Below are 23,551 nucleotides of genomic sequence, written 5' to 3'. Positions count from 1 at the left end.
TGTTATTAATTTTGAACGAACTTAATGGGAAAAGTACTACAGTGACCTTTCTGGAAGTTTGAGATGCACAGTTTTGCAGAAGAGATTCTGAAAGGAGTAGCATCAGTGGAAGTATCATCAGTTTTCAGATAGACTTCTTCATAACACTACAAAGGCATTAGCCAAAAAATACAAATCAAACAAACAAACCTGTAGACTTGTAAGCCCCAAAGACCCTTGGGGTCTCTGGGGAGACCCCAAAACTTGATGTTCTGAGAATAAGTTGTCTTATATATATTATCTCAACAACAGTCTTCTTCTTTCTCTTAGATTTTGAATTCCCAAGTAACAGATACTGGCAGGTATGTCTGTGTTGTGGAAAACATAGCTGGAAGTGCCAAGAAGTATTTTAACCTAAATGTTCATGGTAAGTATAATAATCCATAATTTGATGATTTTTGTTTTTTTCCAAATGTTAGTTCAATCTGAATGTTTTAGCAGAGCATTTAGGTACATTCTTAGCCTTTTGTGTGTAAGTCACCATATTGGGTGTAATGGAAATTCTCATGTACTAGAAATTAAATACAAGCTTGTAGTACCTTGGCTGTGCATGGCTTTTGCTACCCCATCTTTATAGGTGGAAATTGTTATTGTGTGTGTACATTACGTAGGTGTTGCTAAGCCCTATGATCATGAATTACAAACAGGTTGAATAACAGCCTGTTTTCATTTGTTTAAGAAGAGCATTTTTCAAGAAAGTTATGATTAGAAACATTAACCAAAGAGATAAAGCATTGTAAAACCTTACGTATTCTTCTGTTTCCTCTTTTAAGATTCCTTTATATTCTTTTTTATTGCTGTTGAATTAGAGCAAGGTTAAAATAAGTTAGTGCCTTTGGTGTCACAGGTCTAAAACAAATATAATCAAGAAATTAAAACATTTTCCATTATTTTAAAAATGTTTCTCTACCACCTTCCCTAACCTTTTCTGATAAGTTCAGAAAATCACGTTAGTTCTAATTAACATTTCAGAGTTAACCGTTAACTTCCCCTTTTATTTCTGCTCACTCTTCATCCCACCACTTTAACGTCTCCATTCCAAACTGAAGATCAAATAAGCATTACTCCCACAAAGTCAGCAGCACAATTGCATTTTGAAACCTACCAAGGATTACTGGCAACTAAATTTTTTATCTGCTTTCACAGTACACTTTAGAGACATAGAATCATAGGATGTTCTGAGTTGGAATGGACTTTTAAAGATCATCTATTCCAGCCTCTGGAGTCTTCTACATATGACAAGGATCATTTCTCATATCCTTGTTAGCTAGCTAATCTTACAGTTACGTACTAGATAGAAGACAAGTGCAGTCTTCTCTGTCTTATTTGAGTGTAGTCCCATAATCCAAGACTTCTGATGATTTAGGTTATAACGTACAGAAGAAAAAAGTCTTGCAGCAAATTTACATACTAAATGAAACAAATTATAGTGCTTTTTTCAATTCAGTGATTCAATTAGCCAAAAAAATAGTGTTATCATGAAAAGAATTTGCCCCTATTCTCTGAGAGGTTCTTTTTTTTCAGTGGAGTCTACCCAGATTTCCTGATGCTTGAGCTTTGTTGTTAAATTAAAAAATTTTGCTTTTCTTGACATTTGTGTTTTAACTTAAACTTCTTGTCTTTAAAATATTTGTTTATAATGACCATAGTCTAATAGTGTAGTTTTAAAATAAATATTTGTATGAAGCTTCTTTGCATTCTAGCTCAGCAATATTACTAATTTGGGGCTATTAATCTTTGAATGCAATTTCATTTGAAAAATTAGACTAATGCTGTTAAGAAAGGACCACCCAAGGTGAAGCACTGATGAAAGTGTATTATCGTTAAGCAGCATGATCTTTGTTTTGCCAGCATCAGAAAAAAAGTTTTTCTAGCATTTTTATATGTTTTTAATATAACTGCTTATGTAAAATCAAATAAAAGTGTTAAAGATCATCTTTAATAAGTTGAAAAATTCTTTTCTTACCTCCAAGATGTGTAATAAAACCTGAAAAATAAAATTAAACCTTAATAATAAAATTAAACCTTAACAACCCTGAAAATAAGCATCCACTTTTAAAAATCTCTCTCTCTAACAAATGATAAACAGGTCATTTTTTACACTGAATGCTAAAATTGAGCCCATTACTGCATCTTTATACACACAAAAATACTTCTGCATGTGTGCATTACCTGCGGTGCATTTGTGGGTGCTTTGCTTACACAGTAGAAGCCTGCAGAATTTGAAATGCAGTTTAAGCAAAATTCATTAAAAGATAACTTAGATTTCGCCCTTTTTATTTAATTGTCCACTGTCTTGCACTGCCAATAATCACATCTGTGGGAAAGTAACTGTAAAAGGAAATAAATGTAAGTATCTATAAAATGTCATCAGATCAGAATTCTCCACTAATTTTAGTGAACTGTTTTATACTCATTATCAGGGAAATAACCCTCAGATACTCCATGCTGAAAAATATGGAATGAACTCTCCCATTTCTGTCAACTCCTCTTGTTTCTGTTGTGCCACAGAGGAGCAATAAACTTGGCTTAATGACTGCTTTGTGTCATTCAAATGACAGAAAGCAGCTGGAGTATGGTGGGTATGGTCCAAAATACTTTAACATTTCTGTCTTTGAAGAAGAGGATTCCATGTGTACTTTGGAATGATCTTTCCACCCAATTGAGCCAAGAACATGCTTTTGCTTTCCTCTTAAGTGTTTTATATATCCACACTGCAAAAACGTGGAAACTAAAACTTGGGGTTTATTAAAAGGAAAAGATTTACAGTTATTTCTTTTTAAATAGTTATTGTAGAAAGGTCAAATGTCTAAATAGTCTTCTCTTTAAAAGCACTGGGACTTGGAAGCTTAAAAGTGCACCCCTATGAGCAATGCATGTGTGTCAGAATTTTAAACTGCTTAGCTCACTATTACACAACAGGTTTGTCTGGTTAAAAAAAGTATTCTGGTTCTCTAGAATGGGAAAATAGTCTGTTTCGGAAAGAACAGGAAAAATACAATATCAGCAAGAAATGATGCTTAGCCCTCTTAGATATCCTGACAAGGTAAAATTTGTCCTGCCTTACGTAACAAATGTTCTGCGAGTACAGTCTTTTAAAACTCATAATACTTTGGTCAGGAATTGTAGGATCTTTTAGAGGTCACTGAACTTTCCCAAATTTCAAGCAGAGAAGAATCGTAGATGAAATTGTTTCCAGATACATCCAAAAAGCAGAGGATCCATTCACAAAGTGTGAAAGATTTTTGCAACTTTGCCCTTTGGCAAAGCTCAGCAATTCAGCTTTATTTTAGTAGATCAGGATCTTCCAGAATATTGTTTGCTGATGCTGTCAAAGATACTATTAATGTATTTCTCTCTGCAGTTCCTCCAAACGTTGTTGGTACTAACCCTGAGAATTTGACCGTGGTGGTGAATAATTTCATCTCTCTGACTTGTGAGGTCACTGGCTTTCCACCTCCTGATCTCAGCTGGCTCAAGAATGGAAAACCTATCAATTTGAATGCTAACACTTTTATTGTGCCTGGTGAGGAATCTCAGCTATTTCTACAGCCTTTGTACTGGACTTCTGTCTGTTTTGTATTGATAAGGGTGACAGCCAGTTATGGAGCTAGTATATTCTTAGTATTGCTCCAGTGAGTAGAGAAGACACTTGGCCTATTGTGTTTTTAAAGCATTTAATAAAGTCTTGGCTGTTGGATGGGTTCACTTCTAAGGAGAACTAGCTCTGACTGAAAGCACTGAAATAAACTGTGTGAAAAAGACTGTTGGGCAAGTCACGTAAAACAGAGGTCCTCTGATAGAGGTATTGATTAAAATTGAGTCACTTTGATTCACCTTGCAAAGAAATTATCAGAAATAGTGATGGAGGCTGGGATTAGTTCTGCTGGCTTAGATAACAAAAATTAACAACCCTCCCATTACTTCCATGGGAAACAGGGTAAACCCTTAGTGATTGCTGAATTCTTAGGAAGAAATCCTTGTATCTGCTATCTCCTTACCCATTCAAAGTTCCTCACTCAATGAGACGAGTGAGTGTCGGTGTCATTTCTGCTCCTGCTGCTTATCTTCAGTCCAGAATATCTAGTGCAGATCACTTGCTGTGGCGCTCAGTCCTGTCCTGCAGCTATTACTTGGCTGGGGGCTGTGTTAACAGCATAGACTAAAGTGCAGACTTGGAACTTGCTTAATGGCAGCAGAGGCATATATGCAGTTTAGTAATTCAGGCGCAGGCAGTAGCTTCACAAATGGAGACAATTGATATATAGGGGATAAAGGGTAGGATAGTGACAGAGCTTGGGGAAAAGAGCATAGTCAAGTTAGCAGAGAGGGTTTAGCAACCATGAAATAAAGAGGCCTTAAAGGTGTGTTAGTGGTCCAAACTTACAGTTAACAGCACCAGTGAAAGACCCTAAAATTTTCTTTGATTTTTTTATGGATTAATGAACCATAAAAAACAATGGCAATTGTGTACATTTTTGAATCTGAGGTTAATTTGGTGCCTATGCTCAGTCTGTCGGACACAGTCTGTTGTCAATTCTGTTGTCGTATTTGAAATTGATACCATAACCGCAGAATAAATATCAACACTTCTCTTTTTACTTCAGGTGCTCGGACTCTGCAGATCCCTCGAGCCAAACTATCAGATGATGGTGAATATACTTGTGTTGCCAGAAACCAAGCTGGGGAAAGTCAGAAGAGGAGCTTCCTAACTGTCCTTGGTTTGTTTTTAGTTTTACTATTTTCCTAAGATAATATCTATTGCTTAGAAAATGCAGTATTTTGGGTTTTTCTTAGGTTGTTTTTTGCCCTCTCACAAAACAAAGGCAGAAATAACTCTGAGCTTCTTCTACAGTCCCCCCAAGCATCAAAGACCATAGTGGAACCTCACTGACAGTGCTCAACGTGAGAGTGGGCACCCCGGTGATGTTAGAGTGTGAATCCAATGCTATCCCACCACCAGTCATCACCTGGTACAAGAACAGGCGTATAATTTCAGAGTCTGCAAATGTGGAGATCTTAGCAGATGGGCAAACATTACGAATCAAGGGTGCAGAGGTAGGTCAGGCTTGTGGGATGCTGCATCTGCCACTACTCCACTACTGTTAAGCAATTATTTTGTTCTTTATGGGTGTGTTTTACTAGATGTACGTAGGAGATACATTTGCTGGAGGCCTTTAATTCTGTGAAAAGGATTTTGAGTTGGCAAAAGCTGTTAATATCTCTATACTGTAGCATTAATATAAGATCTACATAATAAGCTGTTTTTGTTTTAAATTATTTTTAAATTTTTCTTAAATTTTTATTCTAGGTTTCTGACACTGGCCAGTATGTGTGCAAAGCCATAAATATTGCAGGACAAGATGATAAAAATTTCCATCTTAATGTTTATGGTGAGCATACTCCACACTATCTGCAGTAGTCATTATTATAATGTCATAGATATTGTAGAGCAGATAATTCAAAATCAATTTACAAAAATATTTGGTAAGCAAACTATTCAGACTTCCATTCGATTTGTAGTGCCACCACATATAGAAGGCCCCGAACAAGAGTGGATGAATGAAACAATCGGTAATCCTGTTACCTTTGTGTGTGATGCTACTGGAATTCCTCCACCGAAACTAGCCTGGTTTAAGAATGGAAAACCACTAGGTAACATTCCTTCATGCTCTTTTCTGCTCTTTTTCCCCCTTTGGAGTACTGCTGTGCAATTTGTAGTCTTTTTGGTTTTTGTTCATCTGTCTCTAGGCTGACTCTTACGTTAAGCGATTGGAATCTTTTTATTTTGTTCTGAAATTTTGATGAAAAAATTTCTCAGGATGTGTTTACTCTTTGTGGCCTGCTTTGGAATGACTACCTGTTTACATATTTTCAGAAAATTCTGATTCTGTTGAAGCTCATATTTTGTCTGGTGGAAGCAAGCTTCAGATTGCTCGCTCTCAGCTTCTGGACAGTGGGACCTACACATGTATTGCCTCAAATATAGAGGGAAAAGCTCAGAAAATTTACATTCTTTCCATTCAAGGTAAGTCATGTGAGTGCAGTGGGCAGAATTGGTTAGTAATTTTTGAGTATGACGCTGTATCTGTACTAGAGGCACTGAGGTAACATACGGAGAAGTGGAGAATTTGGACCAGTATTTTTATCATTTGCAACCAGTGGGAAAAAATGGTTAGAAGATTATATAGTTAGTGAGAAATTTGCATGAAAAAGAATATTCTTTACCTCTCATAGTAGGAGAGCTTGAAAACTGTCAGGAACTGACACATTCTGTGTGTTTGCAGCTGATCACATCCTTCCTTCTGCTGAACATTGAAGCTTCACTGGTTAAGTGTGGAACAACATACATACATGGTGTTCCAGAAGCAATAATACCTGTTGCCTTTTTTCCTCATAGCAAACAGAAGGAGATAGAAGAGAAGTACTGGAAGAATTTTCTTATTAAAATAAATAAAATGATTTCCTCAGTCAAATAAGAAACCCTTATTTGTTAGGGAATTGTATATTTCTTGCCTCCCTATACATCACTCTTATGCTGCAAGCACCTCTGCTTTCTTCTGTTCTTAATGACTCATCCCCATTCATTTCACTAGCCTCCCATGTTCAGTAACACACTGCTTGTACAGCATCTGCAGCTTTCTGCTGTGGTCCCTTCCCAGGCCAGCAGTTGCTGGTTGGGGAAGAGGCACAGGAGCTGTGAGCTGGGTGTGCCAGCAGGTATAGATGTGACAGCTAGCCATTAGCAGGCCACACAGATCCAGTGACTGTTCAAAAGAGCAGTTGTTCTGTGGGGGTGCTAGTTCTTGTGTATCCCTGCCTACATGCCAGTTTACCTCAAGTTTAGGAACTGAATATCAAGCTACTTGGTTGATCTAATTTGACTTAAATTTATTGAAATGCTCAGAACTGACAAGTGGGACTAGACGTGATGGATAGCGTGATTGTCATACGTGTTCTTTAGGAGAACAGACTGAAAATGGCTTGCTGGTTAGGGCGGAGCAAGTGTGTGTCTGTTGATGGGAGTATGATTGTCTTGATGCAGTAGGGCATTTGACTGTGTACTAAGCATATGCTCAAGAGTTAAGCTGGCATTTTGTTGTTACAGTGTATTGTGATGTTGTGTGAACTGGGATAGTCATAATATTATTGTTCATGTTAGCCAGAGTTGTTTGAGCAGGTAGCTAAATGTTAAATAAATGGCAAGTATTACATGATTTCTGTAATATTGTAAATGAGTGGGTTTCAGAAATGATTAAAAGGGCTTTGAATTGATCTTCACAGAACTCCCTCTAGAAACAAAGTAATCATATACTTTCTAAACTAATTTTGTGTTGGAGGTACTACAATAATTAGTAATACTACTAAGCTACTGTAGCATTACTTTTTATAGCTTAGATTATGTCTCTTGCTGATGAATGTTCTCTTCCTACTGTCCTGCATTCCTAGTTCCTCCTAATATTGTTGGCTCTGAAATGCCTAGTGAGGTCGGTGTCCTCCTTGGAGAAAGAATCCAGCTTGTCTGCGATGCTAATGGTGTGCCCATGCCTGTTATGCAATGGCTTAAAGATGGAAAAACAGTTGCCAGTGACGATTTACAAAGAATAAGGCAAGTAAAAATTAGCAGGCACTGAATTATCTTCTTGTATAATTTAAAATGTGAAGAGTGCAAAGAGGACCGGAAAGAGGAACCATTCTTTAATTCTAGGTTCCTAAAGTGTGCCTAAAGAGGGTCTGAGTCTTGGTTAGCCAGGTTAAGAACAACATCTCCCTCTTCATCTTTTATCATTCTAGTATACTTTGTTACTACTTTGATTTTTAAAAAATAAAATAAAATTATACTGAGATAGATATATCTGTTTTTTTTCTCCATTACTAAGTTCCCTGAAAGTTCATCAGATTAATTCAATTTTGTAAAGCTCTGTAAGTTCCATTAAGTTCTTTTGGAGGGGAAAGATCTTGATGCTTTTCATTATGGATTCTTGAAAAACCTGTTTGGAATTAAATCTTACTGCAAGGTTAAACAGGACATCTCTAAAAAAAGCTTCCTAGCCTATCTCTAATAAATAATGATTTACAGAAAACAGTGGTTCTCTAGTGAAATTCCCAAGAGGATAGAGGGAATTGATTTAAATGTGCAAAACTGAATGTTTATTTGCCAGGTCATAGTAGTATATAAACAAATTCACTGTGTTTTATGACCTTCCTTGTAGAGTAACTCCAGATGGCAGCACATTAACCATTTTCAGAGCTCTCACTTCTGATACAGGAAAATACACTTGTGTGGCTACTAATCCTGCAGGAGAAGAAGACCAAATTTTCAACTTGAATGTATATGGTGAGTTTTCACAGATGTGAAACTAAAATCTGGTCCATAATCCTATCTTTGTAAGTGCACTCAAGAGAGGGCCAAGAAATGAATGCCTGTCTTCAGGGTAATACTACATGCACATGTTTCCAATTTCATGTACTGTAGATATCACAGTATGTTACACAGGATGTTCTGTCAATGACAAGATTATTTAAATTGCTGTTAAATGTGTTTTGGGATAAACAGAAATTAGTTCCTTTGGTGTATTTTATAATAGAGGAATTCTGCTTTTGGTGATTTTTTTCTTGTTGAGATTCACTGGGGGTTGATTTACCATGATATTCCTTTTTTTTTCCTATTAATCGATCTGCATTAATTCTTGTCAAAGTACATCAGCAAAACCAAAGTAATATGGTAGAACACTAATTGTTAAAGGTTCCCTCTTCCCTGAGAAATAGATTATTTAGAGTTTAAAAGAAATATGATATAGTTTGGGATGAAATTCTTGTTTTCTTACCCAAAATGATATAAAGAAGACAGCATGATTCTTCTTTACCATTGTAGTGTGTGGACGTTTTATTTTTTGAAAAATAAGATCCTGATGTGCTGTGAGTAGTGTGAAAAAGTTCTGCATAGGAAGCATTTCACAGAGGTGTAAGCATCTGTCCCAGTTATACACTGAGACTCAGAATTAGTTGGAATATGAGTGTGAGAAGAGTAACAAGATGACCTTTAATATAATAAAAAATAATACTGAAAAAAGCACCACATCACATCACTATACAACAGTGGAGACTGTTTTGGTCAATTTGTATTGGCTGAGGCTCGAGCAATAACCAACTTAAGTCATCTTACCATGCAACTGTAATGGTATGCAATGGGATCCTAAGTCAGCCAGAGCTTGGAGCTGCATGTGCCTGGACCTTCGTTATAAAGTGAGTCCCTTTTTGCCCCCAGGACTTAAAAGGCTTTCAAACTATAAAACCAAACAAAAAGACAGCTAAAAACAATGTTCTTTTAGAATCATGATCCAGAATACTTAACCAGTCATTTTGAAGTTTTCTGTATGTTTTAAAATTCTCAGCCTATACATCTAAAAGTTAATAAGCTAACTTTCCTCCTTCGTGATTCTAGCTTTCATGTTATTTAAGGTTCATTGAAGTTGATGCCTTTGGCAGCAAACTGCAAAGTCCCATTTGGCCCTTAAGAGGTTCAACCCATTCCCTCTAATGCTTGACCACTTGCTTCCCCCTGCAATGCCATTTTTTCCCCATGAGCTTCAGGCTCTGAGCCCAAAGATCTCGTTTGCCACAGCCAGCACAAATAAGAGGGAGTGTTATAATCATTCTGCAGTGCCTCTGGTTTTAAATATGCAAGTGAATATTTATTAATGCTCAATATTATTGTTAGAGGTTTTACTGTTAAAAAATTGGGAAATTGGGGCCCCTTCTTTCTTAAATGCCTGTGGGACATTAGGTGCAAGATTTCATAGGCTTCCAAGTATGGCAAGATTACATATATGGAATGATTTTAAGAACCAGTCTTACCATCTTCCTTTTCAACATTCACAAAATGTAGTTCCTCCAACAATAACCAATAAAAAAGATGAACCAGAGGACCTCACTGCTCTTTTGGACACCTCCATAAATATTGAATGTACTGCTACTGGAACTCCATCTCCGCAGATAAACTGGTTAAAGAATGGCCTTCCTCTGTCTGTCTCCTCCCAGATCAGGTTGCTGTCAGCTGGGCAAATTCTAAGGTTGGTTTTCTTTTATTTTAACTTAGCTAGCTGGGTTTTCTGTCTTTTGCTAGCTAGCATTGTTGGAAGCAAGAGTAAAATTTGATCCAAACCATGCCATAATAAAAGTGTGATACTGTATTCCATTTACAGCTCAACTAAAATGATTTTCTCCTTAGGCTTGCCCGAGTGCAGGTATCTGATGCTGGTGTGTACACTTGTGTAGCATCTAGCAGAGCTGGAGTGGACAACAAGCATTACAGCCTTCAAATTTTTGGTAAATTTCTCTGAAAAGCTATATGTAAAAAATCTATTGCTCAGTTAATTTCTTAAACCTAATCTTCATTTTTCCTTCTCATCAACACAAAGTTGCAGACATCCACAAGTGTTTCATACTTAGATAATCATTTGAAATACATTCACTTTTTTATGTTTGTTTTTTGTTTGTTTGTTTTGTTTTAATGCAGAGTGTTTTAACCCTAGAAGAGTCCTTACTTGAATTGGCACCCATGATGTGTCACAGGTTTTTTTTAGAATGAGTAATAATGTATAATTTTCAAGTGAATTTTAGCTTAGTTACTTAACATAAAATAAGGAGTGCAGGTGAGGATATGCAAAAGGGTAGCTGCATTGCAATTATTTTATATTCAGAATTAACTATTGTGTGTACTCTGTGTGAATCAGCTCTTTGTTTCTCTGCAGTACCACCAAGCTTGGATAATGCTGGAGGAACAGAGGACATGACTGTAGTAAAAGGCAGTTCAACGGCAATGAAGTGTTTTACTGATGGCACTCCTGCCCCTACTATGTCCTGGTTTAAAAATGGACATCCTTTAAGCCTTGGAGTGCACCTAATTTCAAGTGACCAAGGAATGGTCCTTCATTTTGTAAAAGCAGAAATTGATGACACAGGCAAATACACTTGTGTAGCGTCCAATGAAGCTGGAGATATCAGCAAACACTTTTCCCTGAAAGTGCTGGGTAAGGTTAACCTGTCAGCTGAACAAAATGGAAGCAGTAAATGGGTGTCTACTCAGGGCAACAATTCAAAAATTGTCTAGTGATAAGGGAGTATTTTCAAGAAACATCTTCTGTATTTAATAAAACAAACAGGATATGGAACATACCTAAAGATGTTTGTGTAATATATGTATTTTTACTCAAGATTTCAGGAGTACTGAAATATGCCAACTAGCAGTAAAGTGATTTGCAAAGTAATTTCGTATAAACAAACAAATTGGGTTAGTGGAAATTCAGCTTGACGGGTTCATAGCACAGCTGAAGGTACAACAGCTAAAGAGATAATAAAAATCTTCACTGATACTATGTAATATTTTTTTTTCCTGGGATTATGAAAACTTTGACTACTAAATTAATTTCACAAAATGTGCAAATTTCTAGACAGAGGTAGATGGAAATCATGATATACCCAGTTGTACAGCCAGGCATAATACTGATGCAGACTAATTCTACAAAGTCTGAACACAAGTTGGTGAATTAGGCTGAGTCAGTAAACAACGTGAATGTTTTTCCTTCCATAGAGCCTCCTCACATCAATGGTTCTGATCAACCAGAGGAGCTCTCTGTGATTGTCGACAACCCCCTTGAACTTCTTTGCATGTCTACTGGCATTCCAGTCCCCAAGATCTCATGGATGAAGGATGGGCGCCCACTTCTGCAGAATGACAATGTTCAAGTCCTAAGAGAAGTGCTTCGAATAACCAGTGCTCAGGTAAAGCATTTGTTTCAAAACAGTCTCAAATGTTTTGAAAACATTTTGTTTCAAAACAGCCAACCCTAGAGGAGTGTACAGAATTGTCTGCTATTAGGGCCGTCCTGAGAGGGGTCCTCAAAAACCTCTATAAAATCATCTGCTTGCATGTGCAGTTGGAGAATATATTTTTCCAGCCTTGCCTTGGAATTTTCCGTACAGAACAGGCAGTAATATTATGGGTTAAGAGTAACCAAGTACTTCTGCCTCTTCTGAGCATTATTCAAGTTCATTCTTTATTTATTGCTGCTTTTTCACACGAAGCAGAACAATCAAGTCTAGGGACTTGTGCCTTTTTCTGGGTTTATTTCTCTTTTTAGTCTGTATCTGTAATCTTATATTGTTGATTTCCTGCCTGTTTGACTCTTGTTACTGTCAGTTGTTTTTCTTCTTCCGTATTTTATAGTTCCTCCTCAGCCTTTCTTCTTTTTCAGAGAACTGAGATTTTCCTAATATTTATTTGCTTCTCACATGTATAGGCCATAGACTGCAGGGAAAAAATGCCTTTGCAGTCACCTATGTGAAAGTTAAATAAAAATAAATAAAGACAATACAAAGGCTTTCAGATTAATTCAGACAATAAAAGAGTCCATGGAAAAGTAACTTGTACAGAACTAGACCACTAAACTAAAGCTGTACTCAGCTACACTCAGCTAGGCTGAAGGTCACCAAACACAAGTGGGACGGGGCTCAGGAAGAGGGACAAGCAGTTTGATTCATTTGAGCTGGTTTTGTTTCTAAAGCAAACACTTTTCATCTTTACAATGAGGAGTTTACAGGACAGAGAAAGCATAAAGATATTTGAGGATTCGTGCATAAAAAAACTTCCTTAGTACCCAGAACTGACCTTTGCTTAGATGGATACTTATAGCCACTTCCTTCTTCATTGATCACCTATTGCAGAAAGCATCAAAAAGAGAAGAGGTTCTTCCTGGAAGCAAATTACCCAGAGAGAATATTTAGAGCCCTGCGGCTCCTAAGCAATCTCTGTACAATCCTACCATGGTAAAAGAAGCAAGTTTCCAAGAACTAGAGAAGACGAGTCTCCAGGGGGACCTTATAGCAACCTTCCAGTGTTCCAGGCATAGGAAAAATGGGTAACCTACAGGATAGACTCTTTATCAAGAAATTTAGTGAAAGAACAAGGAATAATGGTTTTAAACTAAGCAAGGGTAGGTTTAGATGAGATATAAGGAAGAAATTCTTCACTCAGAGGGTGATGAGACACTGGTACAGGCTGCCCAGAGAAGCTGTGGATGCCCCGTCCCTGGAGGTGTTCAAGACCAGTTTGGGTGGGGCTTTGAGCAACCTGATGTAGTGGGAGGTGTCCCTGCCTACAGAAGGGGGGTTGGAACTAAATGATTTTTAAGGCCCCTTCCAACCCAAACCATTCTATAATTCTAAGAACTCTTTCATTTCTTTTCAGACAGTTCTTATCTGTTGTCTTTACTTTTAAGTGCTGCCCTTTAAATTTTGCTGTCAATGTTTATATTTCACTGTTTTTCTGAATTGTTCCCAGATACTGCAATTCTTGCTGAAGTTGTTCATGTGTTTCTAGGTGGAGGACACAGGAAGATACACATGTTTGGCATCTAGCCCAGCGGGAGATGATGATAAGGAATATTTAGTAAGAGTGCATGGTAAGTTTAATTTAGGCAAAAAATACTCCTCAAACTCTAAACTCCTAAGGTATGTAACAGTATCTCAGTTTAACAGCTTATGTATTACCAAAGAAGAAATATGTGTTTTGAGAAAGTGATGTTACATCATATGATAACTAACATTTCTGTATAAGATTAACTATTCTAAACCTTACGAGCAATTAAAAGGGAAAGTTCTACCTGATGCAATCCAAGTCTTGTATTTTGAATAAATAGGAAGGTTACAGATATCAGTAATTAACATCAGTGGTCATTTGAACTGAGTTTATTGTGCATATTAAAAAGAGTATAAAGTGTAATGATGTCTATGATCTTAGTTTTTCAGTAGAAAAACTTAAGAAATCTATTTACAAATGAATACATAAAATGTAATGTCAGTTAAGGTAGTATAAACACCAGGACTTCTGCAGTTCTACAATATGCTTAAGGTTTCTTCTTGAAGGTTATAGCTCCCCTGTTTCTTGATGGAGAATTTATGGAAATTCTGTGATTCCCCACTCTGTCTGGCTTAAATGCTGGTGCCTTCACTGAGAATGGACTTTAAGTTAATTTGTCACAGTAGTTTCCAGTGTGTGACTTAAGAAACAGGTTCACCAGTTATACGAACGTGGTGTATTTAACACAAGTATTGAAAAGCAGAACTAATCAGTGGCACTGTAGCTTTGTCTTTATCTTAAATATTGAGAAATAAAATGGAATTTTTCAATTAATAGTTTTAATGGTGGCTCATATCTGTGGTGTTTATTTTTCTTCTTAATTTTTGTAACAGTTCCTCCTAATATTGCTGGTACCAGTGGTCCACAGGACCTCACTGTGTTGCAGAACAGACAAGTTATACTGGAATGCAAGTCAGATGCTGTACCACCTCCGACAATCTCATGGCTTAAAAATGGAGAACTTTTAGAGGTACAGCAGTTACATTATTTGCATTAGTTTGTTGCTCCCTTTAGTTTTTACACACAATGCTTGAGGTTTCTTATTCTGTTCACTTGCTCCTTCAGTGCAGTCAAGTTACAGTGCCTTGAATTCAAGCTGAGTTGCCCCAGCACAAATACAGTTAGTCCTAAATGAGTACCTGAAGCTAGCAAGCATGTGAAGTGGCCATCCCGCTGTTACTTGTTCTTTTTTCCTTTAGGGGGATCCCTTGCTCCTCCTGGATCCTCTGAACAATCCTAGAAGCCTTCGGTATACTCCTGAATGGCTTCCCAGGAAAGGTAGCTGAGAGAAGACTACACTATATGTTTCCTTTGGGTATATTATGCATCCTCATATTCTAGTAGCATTTAGGAAGGAATTAAAATTCTTTACATTGGGAAAAAACAAACCACGGGTTGCTAACCACCACGGTTTTGTATCAAATGCATCTTTTTCACTCATGGTTCCATGTAGTGTCATATAAGGCATTGAGTCCCTGGTGGTTGAGAGACAATTAGCAAGATGAGGATAGTTTAAACAGAATGGTGTGTTTTTTCTTTCTTTTTTAAATTTCTCATCATTTTATGATGACTCAGAAGCCAGATGATTTACAACCGAACAATTTAAATTAAGTTATTAACTAAACTTAATAATTTTCCCTATATTGATCTTTATTTGTGAATAAAGAGGAAACAAATTTATCTTATGAATTTTGTCTCCCTTAGTTGTAGCCCATCAGTAGTCTTCATACAAAGTTCTGCTTCTTTGTTTTACCTGTGTCAGCCCGTTCTTCAGGCTCTTTTTCTATTGTAAGTTTAGAAGAATGAAATATCTGTGGTAGAAGTAAGAATATGGGGAGTGATTGTGTCTTACTAAGTGCTGGTAGGGAACGTTACCTTGAATATTGCATATGAACTAGCTAGAAATGAGTGTAAGAGAAACAATTCTTCCTCTGAATACTCAGTTCTTTAATTGGGTAGCAATTTATTTATGAAACAAGTTGGAAACAAGGCTTGGAGGTTAAACATGAATACTTTTTACATGAGTCTACCTTGGAAAGCTAGTGTTTTAAGCAGTACTTGAGATTTTTCCTTTTTCTACATCTTAACTTAAAAAAAAACAAAGACACTATTACAAATATTTACCAGAAATCAGAACAAAATAGAGGAATGCTATGATTGACATAGATACGCAGCTGAACACCTAGGAATTAACTGTAATATTAGCTCTTTTTGCTTTTAGGAATTCATGTCTGTATGTGAGGATTGATGCATCTTGATTGTGCAATATGGTCAATCTTCTGCCTTCTGATTTATAGCAGAGTAAGGAAGTTCAGTCTCTAGAGTTGTTTCTTCTCTAACATGAATTTATAAATTAATGCTGCTATAAATTTAGTCCAGATGTGGGCCTCTTAATTCATCAGGTGTACTTTAAGTAGCAGATTTAGGTTTATTATGTTCTATAGCATCCTTTTCATTCTTCATCTTAGCTTAGATAAATATATACTCCAGGTATCAGGACAACATCAGTGTCCCCCTGAATTGTTTCCCCTCCCAGGTTTCTTTCTCAGCCTGGAAAAAGTATAATAGTCTACTAATAGTAAGCAGCTGGGAAAGAGCTTTCTCTGCATGTGGAAAGAGAGGTGCCCTATGGCTCAGAGGGTGGTGATCAGTGGCACAGAGTCTGGCTGGAGACCTGTGACTAGCGGTGTTCCACAGGGGTCAGTGCTGGATCTGGTCTTGTTCAACATCTTCATCGATGACCTTGATGAGGGAATAGCGTCCATCCTCAGCAAGTACACCGATGACACAAAGCTGGGAGGAATGGCCGACACTCCAGAAGGCTGTGCTGCCATTCAGCGAGCCCTGGAGAGGCTGGAGAGCTGGGCAGGAAGAAACCAAATGAGGTTTAACGAGATCAAGTGTAGAGTCCTGCACCTGGGAAGGAACAACCGCACATATCAGTACAGGCTGGGGATGACCTGCTGGAGAGGAGCTCTGCTGGAGAAGGACCTGGGGGTCCTGGTGGACGACAGCCTGGCCATGAGCCAGCAGTGTGCCCTGGAGGCCAAGAGGGCCAATGGGATCCTGGCGTGCATTAAAAGGAGTGTGGCCAGCAGGTCAAGGGAGGTGATCCTCCCCCTCTACTCTGCCCTGGTCAGGCCTCACCTGGAGTACTGTGTGCAGTCCTGGGCTCCCCAGTACAAGACAGACAGGGATCTCCTGGAAAGAGTCCAGCAGAGGGCCACAAAGATGGTATGGGGCCTGGAGCATCTTCCCTATGAGGAAAGGCTGAGAGACCTGGGTCTGTTCAGCCTTGAGAAGAGAAGACTGAGAGGCGATCTTATCAATGCTTACAAATATCTTAAGTGTGGGAGACAGAGGGATTTGGCCAACCTCTTTTCAGTGGTTCCTGGGGACAGGACAAGGGGCAATGGCCAAAAAATGGATCACAGGAAATTCCGCACCAACATGCGAAAGAGCTTCTTCACGGTGAGGGTGACAGAGCACTGGAACAGGCTGCCCAGGGAGGTTGTGGAGTCTCCTTCTCTGGAGGTATTCAAGGCCAGTCCTGGAGGCCATCCTGTTCAACCTGCTCTAGGGAACCTGCTTTGGCAGGGGGTTTGGACCCAATGATTTCTTGAGGTCCCTTCCAACCCTTACAATTCTGTGGTTCTGTGATATGGACCTCCTTGTCTTGGAAACATTGAGGTTTCATGATGACAGGAGATGACTGGAGAAGTCAGATTTTCAGATTGCAGTGCTACTTTGGTTTAAGTCATTGCTGCCTTTTGAAACGGCCTTATAATGGAGAGTGTCATTCCTCCTCATTTTGTTGTCTTCCACTGTGCAGATTTTGAACTCACTAGACTTCTCTGTGTTTAATGATGTAATTGTGCAACACCACCACTTTCCGTAGCAGAACTATAGGAAGACCTAGCCTGGAACGGCTTTGGCAGTCGTAGTCTTGGCACTCTTCCTTTGCTTTTGGGAAATGCACATCGAGTGTTACCAAAATAAGTAGATAGGAGTGTCTGGACCTAGTCCATCTTTATTTAGACACTAAAAGAATCGCTGAATTTGTATTTTTTAAAAGTTGATGTTTCTGACAGGCCTTGAGTATAGTGAAAGATTTAATCAATAGCTTCATTGCCTGTGTTTTGTCTTCTATATGCTATTTTGTTTAGAAGCACAGGCTATGTACTCAACAGGAAATAACACTTTTGACCCAAAATCTGTGTCTGTAATCCATCCTGGTGGTGAATCATTTCACCTGTGAGGCTCCGACACTGTTGTCTGTTTTGCGTCCTTAGACTTGCTGTGTTGGTGCCTAGTGTTAGACCAGAGTACTTGTGTGGTAGTGCGGAGGGGTGAGGAACCAGAAGTGTTTCACATATCTGTTGTAGTTGCTATCTGCAGACCTTCTAACCAAAAGAGCAAATGGGAATGTCAGCTTCGAATGTTATCCAAAGTGCGCATAGCGCATACTGTAAAGGTTTGTGGTTGTTTTTTTTTTTTTTTTGGGGGGGGGAGGTTACTGTTTTTTTATCCAGTCAGCTTTTTGAACACCTGTAGTTGGCATTACTGTCATTCAGTTGTTCAGCTCCAATCCAGATTAGCTGTGGTTTAAAAAAAAAAAAAAAAAAAAAAAAAAGCCTTGACTTCAAATGGCTGCTGAGCAGGTGCTGTACAATCACAGAGCTGAAAAGAGTGGTTTCCTCATATCCAGAAATGCTGGCTAGCAAACTTAATAGGCTAAGTTTATGTTGGATCCTGTCTGGTCAAGACTTGTAATGTTTGAAGAACAGTCTAGAGAAACTAGTATTTCTTCTGCTGGTGGTGTGCATGGATTTTTGGGGAAAAAAATAATAATCATGTGCTAATGGCTGCCCCTTTTCTGTAAAAACTCAAAAGCCCTTTGGCTATACGTTGTGGATTAGTTAACCCAAAAAGTCACCTTATTCAGGCACAAGCTCCAGAAGGAGTTTCAAGGTGGAACCACTACTCAATGATAACTTATTAAAACCTTGTTTATCCTATTATCTTCATGGCTATAAATAAAGTTAAGCTAGCAGTTAATTCAGTCCTTTGTTTATCTTTGTCTCTCTTTCATGGCTGTTCATACTCTGCAACAAAAGAATGCTCTATCGTTAGAAAGAGAACAATCATAAAATTAAATCCATCAAACTCTCTCTCTTTCCCCTTAGGGAACTCCTCGAGTTCGAATCCTATCCAGTGGGCGATACCTGCAAATCAATAATGCTGACCTCAGTGATACAGCAAGCTATACATGTGTGGCAAGTAATATTGCAGGAAAAATGACCAGGGAGTTCGTGCTGACAGTACATGGTAAAATAATGAAACTGTTCTTGTTGGTTTTGATCTTTGCATGGTATTTCTGCTGGATTTCAAATAGCAAGAAAGAAGCATTAATAATCCCTTTGTAGCCAGGTGCAGGCCACTTAGGCTGCATCTGAACTGTGAAACCAGGTGTATTACCTCATGTGTGTCACCATCGCAGTTCACAGTTGTCCCCCATGCTAGAAGACCTGCTGGGGACTCACCATGGCTCCCTCTCTGTCTCTCTGTGCTTCCTGCTGACAGAGGGTGCTGTGCATCCCGCCTTCATCCTGATACAGAGTCAAGATACATCCAGACTGAACACACAGATCCAAGACAGAGAAATGCTCTCGGGCAAATTTATGCAAGTTGTTAAAGCAATTGACTGGTATCTTGAGGGACTTGGTTTGCATTGCTGTTTTGGCCACTGGTTTTGCAAGTTACTTGAAAACTGGGGCTTCTCTGCAGCTAGAAGCAGGAGATGGTAGGAACATAATGTTTGGAGGGCCCTGTACATCCTGATACCTGCCGTCTAATACCATCGGCCCGCTGGTACTTTCTGAATTTCATTTTAAACCCCCCCTTCTTTTTTTTTTCCTCAACTGTAGACTGATTAGAAACTATTCTATTCTCACACTCTTATGATGCTGAAAAACTTTTTTCCTCTTTCTGTTCTTTTAACAACTCACTCATAAGTACCTGCATTACGCTGTGCCCCCCACAGTGACTGTCCTTGGCTGTCCATTTAAAATTCTTGTTCCTCCTTAATTATAGCAAGGATATCATTTCACAGCCTTATTTTGCTGAGTTAAATATGCTAAACTCTTCTGCTGATTTAGCTATGTGGTAATTTTTACAGTAACTAACAAAGGTGATCTTCACAGTGCATTTAAGACAGACTTTGTTTTTCATTCCTTACTGCATCGTGGCAATTATGTACTGCTCAAAGTGGTAAGAAACTTAGTTCCGTCATTGTAATCATCCCTGTACCTGTTACTGCATGTGTTTTCATGCGTAGAGTTTCAGTCAGAGCAGAATTCTTTTTTTTTCTGATACCTTTTGGAATTTTTCCTTTACAGTGGCTCCGACAATCCGAAGTAGCCCTCAGACTACTGTTGTCCATATAAACGCGTCTGCTGTTCTGGAGTGTATTGCAGAAGGAGTACCAACCCCCAGAATTACATGGAGGAAAGATGGGGTTGTTTTTACTGGAAACAATACGAGGTATTGTGCAATAGTCAGAATAAATATTCTCCTTAGTATTTTTTTTTTGTTTTGTTTGTTTGTTTTTGTTTTTGATTTAGCAATGTATTAGTTACAGAAAGCTTGATTTGACTTCAAGGACTCATAAATGAGTTTTGTTTTCACAGATCAGATCTGCTATTAGTACTATCATCTCAAATAGACCCAAATGTAGAAAATACTGTGACAAAAATAGATATCTAAAGAAGTTGTTCTTCAGAAAAGTAGCAGTAACAAAGATTTCACCCTTTTATTGTTAAGAAAGACAAAAAACAAAACAACAACAACAACAAAAAAGCCTCCTTTGACAACCTCAAAGTAATGATTTTTTTCTGATATTGAAGATTTTGAACAATAAATCTGGGAGATATTTACAATTTTTGATAGGTTTGAAGATTTAGGATGAAGCCAAGTGATTTCATGCAGACCAAAAGCTCCTTGAGTGTACTCTGTAGCTTCAAATATATTATACTTTATATACATGTTCTAGTATTAACATTTATTATAATGAATGTTTTCTGTCTTCTGATTGCTTTAGGGGAAATTAGCTAGGCATTTTCTAGAACTGGGCAAACGCTTAAGAATTCAGTTATGTTTCAAAGAAAAATATACAAGCATTAACTTTCTTTTTTTTGAGGTTAAGTAGGAATTCATAAAAACGAGTTTTGGATATCTGCAAATCTGTCACCGTTTATGTAGAAGCGCTATGTCAGTTAGATTTCATAATTTCTTAAGAAAATGGATGTGCTGGAAAAAATGAAGTCATAATAACTGCAATAATTGAGAAAACTGTATGTACCCAAATTAAGACACCAAGTGTTGAGGTTATTTGTTGTGCAGACAGTCATCTCTTCCGTCCATACTATCAGAATGGCCTATGGTTCTGTTGATTGGACAGTAGGAAAAATTGTGTGGCTTTGTTTCAGATATTCCATATTAGAGGATGGATCTCTACACATCCACTCAGCACATGTTACTGACACAGGAAGATACATGTGTATGGCGACTAATACAGCTGGCACTGAGCGCAAACGAATTGATCTGCAGGTCCTTGGTAAAAGTTTTGGTTTTAGATAAATATACTTATTTTTACAAGTCTAAAGTCCAGATATATCATTTTTCTTGTTCAGCCTGATCCAATATTAAGTTTAGCCCCTTTTCAGTTTCTCTGTTTAAAAAATAAAATTAAAAAAAATGAATTGACAGCTTTAGGAATACAACCAAATATAAGTGAAAAGAAAATATTTATTCTTTGTTATCTGTTGTGTGCACACCAACTGGAAATAGAAAGACCTGACACATCCAATACTACACATTTAGTAGGTTCATTACTGCCAAGTTACTCTTTATAAAAATCAAGTGAATGTGCTCAGGCAGTGCAGCTCTGTGTATATGGGGGGGGGGAGAGGTGGGAGGACATGTGTGTATAATGATTCTGAATAATTAGGCTTTGTTTGTCCTTAGTTCCTCCGACTATTGCTCCTGGACATACTAATATTACAGTTACTGTAAATGTGCAGACCACTTTGCCCTGTGAAACCACTGGAATTCCCAGGCCAGCAATTAGCTGGAAAAAGAATGGCCATCTGCTTAGTGTTGACCAGAACCAGAATACTTACAGGTGAGGGATGTTTTCATTTCTTTGTGGGTTTAAAATGTTCAGGGATGAATTTGGCACTTTAAAAACCAGCCATACGTAAATGTAATCTTGTATAGCCTGTAAAATCAGTCGTCTGATTACCTGAGAAGAAAAGAAGTATTTCAATGTCTTTTACTTTCTTCTCTTCTCTTTTTTCAGACTTCTGTCTTCTGGTTCCTTAGTTATCATTTCTCCTACTGTAGATGACACAGCTGTCTATGAGTGCTCTGTGTCAAACGATGCAGGAGAAGATCAAAGAGCAGTTGAACTCACCGTTCAAGGTAGAGGGGATATTGCTATTACATGTGTATGTGTAGCATTTCACTGGATTATTCCAATCTTAAGATGAGATTTGTATACGGTTCTTTTATGATACTGATATCCTTAAGTCTCTGGTATTCCCAAGAAAGACAATAAGTTAATTCCAAGAATTCACAGCAAATAAAAATGAGCAAGTAACACTGATCTTTGTTTTTAGTGCCCCCATCCATAGCAGATGAAGCCACAGATGTGTTGGTAACAAAGCTGTCTCCAGTAGTAATTTCCTGCACCGCATCAGGGGTTCCTATTCCCTCAGTTCATTGGACCAAAAATGGCATAAAGTTGCTTCCCAGAGGAGATGGCTACAGAATACTCTCTTCAGGTACTGTGCATGGATGGGGTTCAGATGCAGAAAATTAGTGAAGGGTTTGGGGGGGATGATTGTGCACATCTGGAAGTAATAAATTAAATACAGTCTGTCAAAAAAAAAAAAAGCACAACTGTCCAATTTTTTTAGAATAAGAGTATAGACCTCTTAAGATGAATGCTTTAAGAGAGTTCACCATGAATATAGGGTATTGCTGTATGTCGTAACGCTCTCTATCTCTGCTGTAGGCGCTGTTGAAATACCTGCCGCTCAGTTAGTGCACGCAGGTCGGTATACCTGTGTGGCCCGCAATGCAGCTGGCTCTGCTCATAGACATGCCACTCTTCACGTTCAGGGTAAGATGGGAAGCTGAGGAGAAAATGCATTCTGTCAGAAAGCATTGCCTATATAAGTACAAGTGCTGTAGAGTAATGGTAAGCACAGACTGGACTGTCAGTAGAAGAGCACTTCCACTGAGCTCTTCAAAAGGATGGCAGAATCAAGCTGTTGCTAATTCAGCCTTCTCAGACTCCTCATGTTACATGATTTCTAATATCCTCTGTATTTTCTAGCCTTGAAAATTTACCAGTTGCATTTTGCCTTGCATTTTGTTGCACAGAACCACCAGTTATCCAAACTCAACCAGGGATGCTGGATGTCATTGTGAACAATCCCATCCTATTACCGTGCGAAGCCATGGGTACACCTCAACCCATAATAATGTGGCAAAAGGAGGGCATCAATATAATCACAGCAGGTATCTTCTTGAAGCCTGTAATTCCAGCCTATTTACAGGAACTCAGAAACTTTCTCTCTCTCCTATGAATGTTCAAATTTATGTCTGAGAAAGCCATTCATTTAAATAAAAGAAAGTCATACTTTGCTTATATTTGTTTTAGGCAACGGTTACATGGTTCTTCCCAATGGCAGTTTACAGATTGCAAAATCAACTGTTGAAGATGCTGGCACTTACACGTGTGTTGCTCAAAATCCAGCTGGCACTGCTCTCGGGAAGATCAAACTGAAAGTTCAAGGTAGATTTTCTTCTAAACTATTGTCATTTACGGACAGGAAATTCATGCACATTTTCTGTTAGTCAAAGCCTAAATATGAGCAACACAAAAAGACCTAATGCTTCCCTATTTGATGTGACACTGAGCAGAGCCTAGGAGGTTTATTCCATTTATTTGTCTGTCTACTTTAGAATCAAAGGTTGCTTTTAGGGTTGCTTTCACTAAGAATTGAAGTGTTTCATGCTTCTTAC

General features: G+C 38.1%; 1 protein-coding gene across 1 annotated transcript in view; it reads left to right on the top strand.

Annotated features, from left to right (window-relative positions):
- Positions 1 to 23,551, top strand: part of HMCN1 (hemicentin 1) — a 203,689-nt gene that overhangs the window by 147,540 nt on the left and 32,598 nt on the right. Inside the window, exons 57-80 of the mRNA XM_035537930.2 lie at positions 310 to 406; positions 3,404 to 3,565; positions 4,647 to 4,760; positions 4,895 to 5,097; positions 5,351 to 5,432; positions 5,563 to 5,694; positions 5,918 to 6,067; positions 7,489 to 7,648; positions 8,253 to 8,377; positions 9,929 to 10,112; positions 10,271 to 10,368; positions 10,794 to 11,072; positions 11,633 to 11,823; positions 13,421 to 13,502; positions 14,293 to 14,429; positions 18,646 to 18,787; positions 19,858 to 20,002; positions 20,947 to 21,074; positions 21,485 to 21,641; positions 21,819 to 21,940; positions 22,138 to 22,302; positions 22,536 to 22,643; positions 22,907 to 23,044; positions 23,187 to 23,321. Of these exons, the coding sequence (XP_035393823.1) occupies positions 310 to 406; positions 3,404 to 3,565; positions 4,647 to 4,760; positions 4,895 to 5,097; positions 5,351 to 5,432; positions 5,563 to 5,694; positions 5,918 to 6,067; positions 7,489 to 7,648; positions 8,253 to 8,377; positions 9,929 to 10,112; positions 10,271 to 10,368; positions 10,794 to 11,072; positions 11,633 to 11,823; positions 13,421 to 13,502; positions 14,293 to 14,429; positions 18,646 to 18,787; positions 19,858 to 20,002; positions 20,947 to 21,074; positions 21,485 to 21,641; positions 21,819 to 21,940; positions 22,138 to 22,302; positions 22,536 to 22,643; positions 22,907 to 23,044; positions 23,187 to 23,321 (3,436 nt within the window). The remainder of the gene's footprint in view (positions 1 to 309; positions 407 to 3,403; positions 3,566 to 4,646; positions 4,761 to 4,894; positions 5,098 to 5,350; positions 5,433 to 5,562; positions 5,695 to 5,917; positions 6,068 to 7,488; positions 7,649 to 8,252; positions 8,378 to 9,928; positions 10,113 to 10,270; positions 10,369 to 10,793; positions 11,073 to 11,632; positions 11,824 to 13,420; positions 13,503 to 14,292; positions 14,430 to 18,645; positions 18,788 to 19,857; positions 20,003 to 20,946; positions 21,075 to 21,484; positions 21,642 to 21,818; positions 21,941 to 22,137; positions 22,303 to 22,535; positions 22,644 to 22,906; positions 23,045 to 23,186; positions 23,322 to 23,551) is intronic.

The sequence above is a fragment of the Cygnus atratus genome, chromosome 8 (genome assembly GCF_013377495.2).
Source record: "Cygnus atratus isolate AKBS03 ecotype Queensland, Australia chromosome 8, CAtr_DNAZoo_HiC_assembly, whole genome shotgun sequence".
Lineage (NCBI taxonomy): Eukaryota > Metazoa > Chordata > Aves > Anseriformes > Anatidae > Cygnus > Cygnus atratus.
This window is presented reverse-complemented; position numbering and strand designations above follow the sequence as displayed.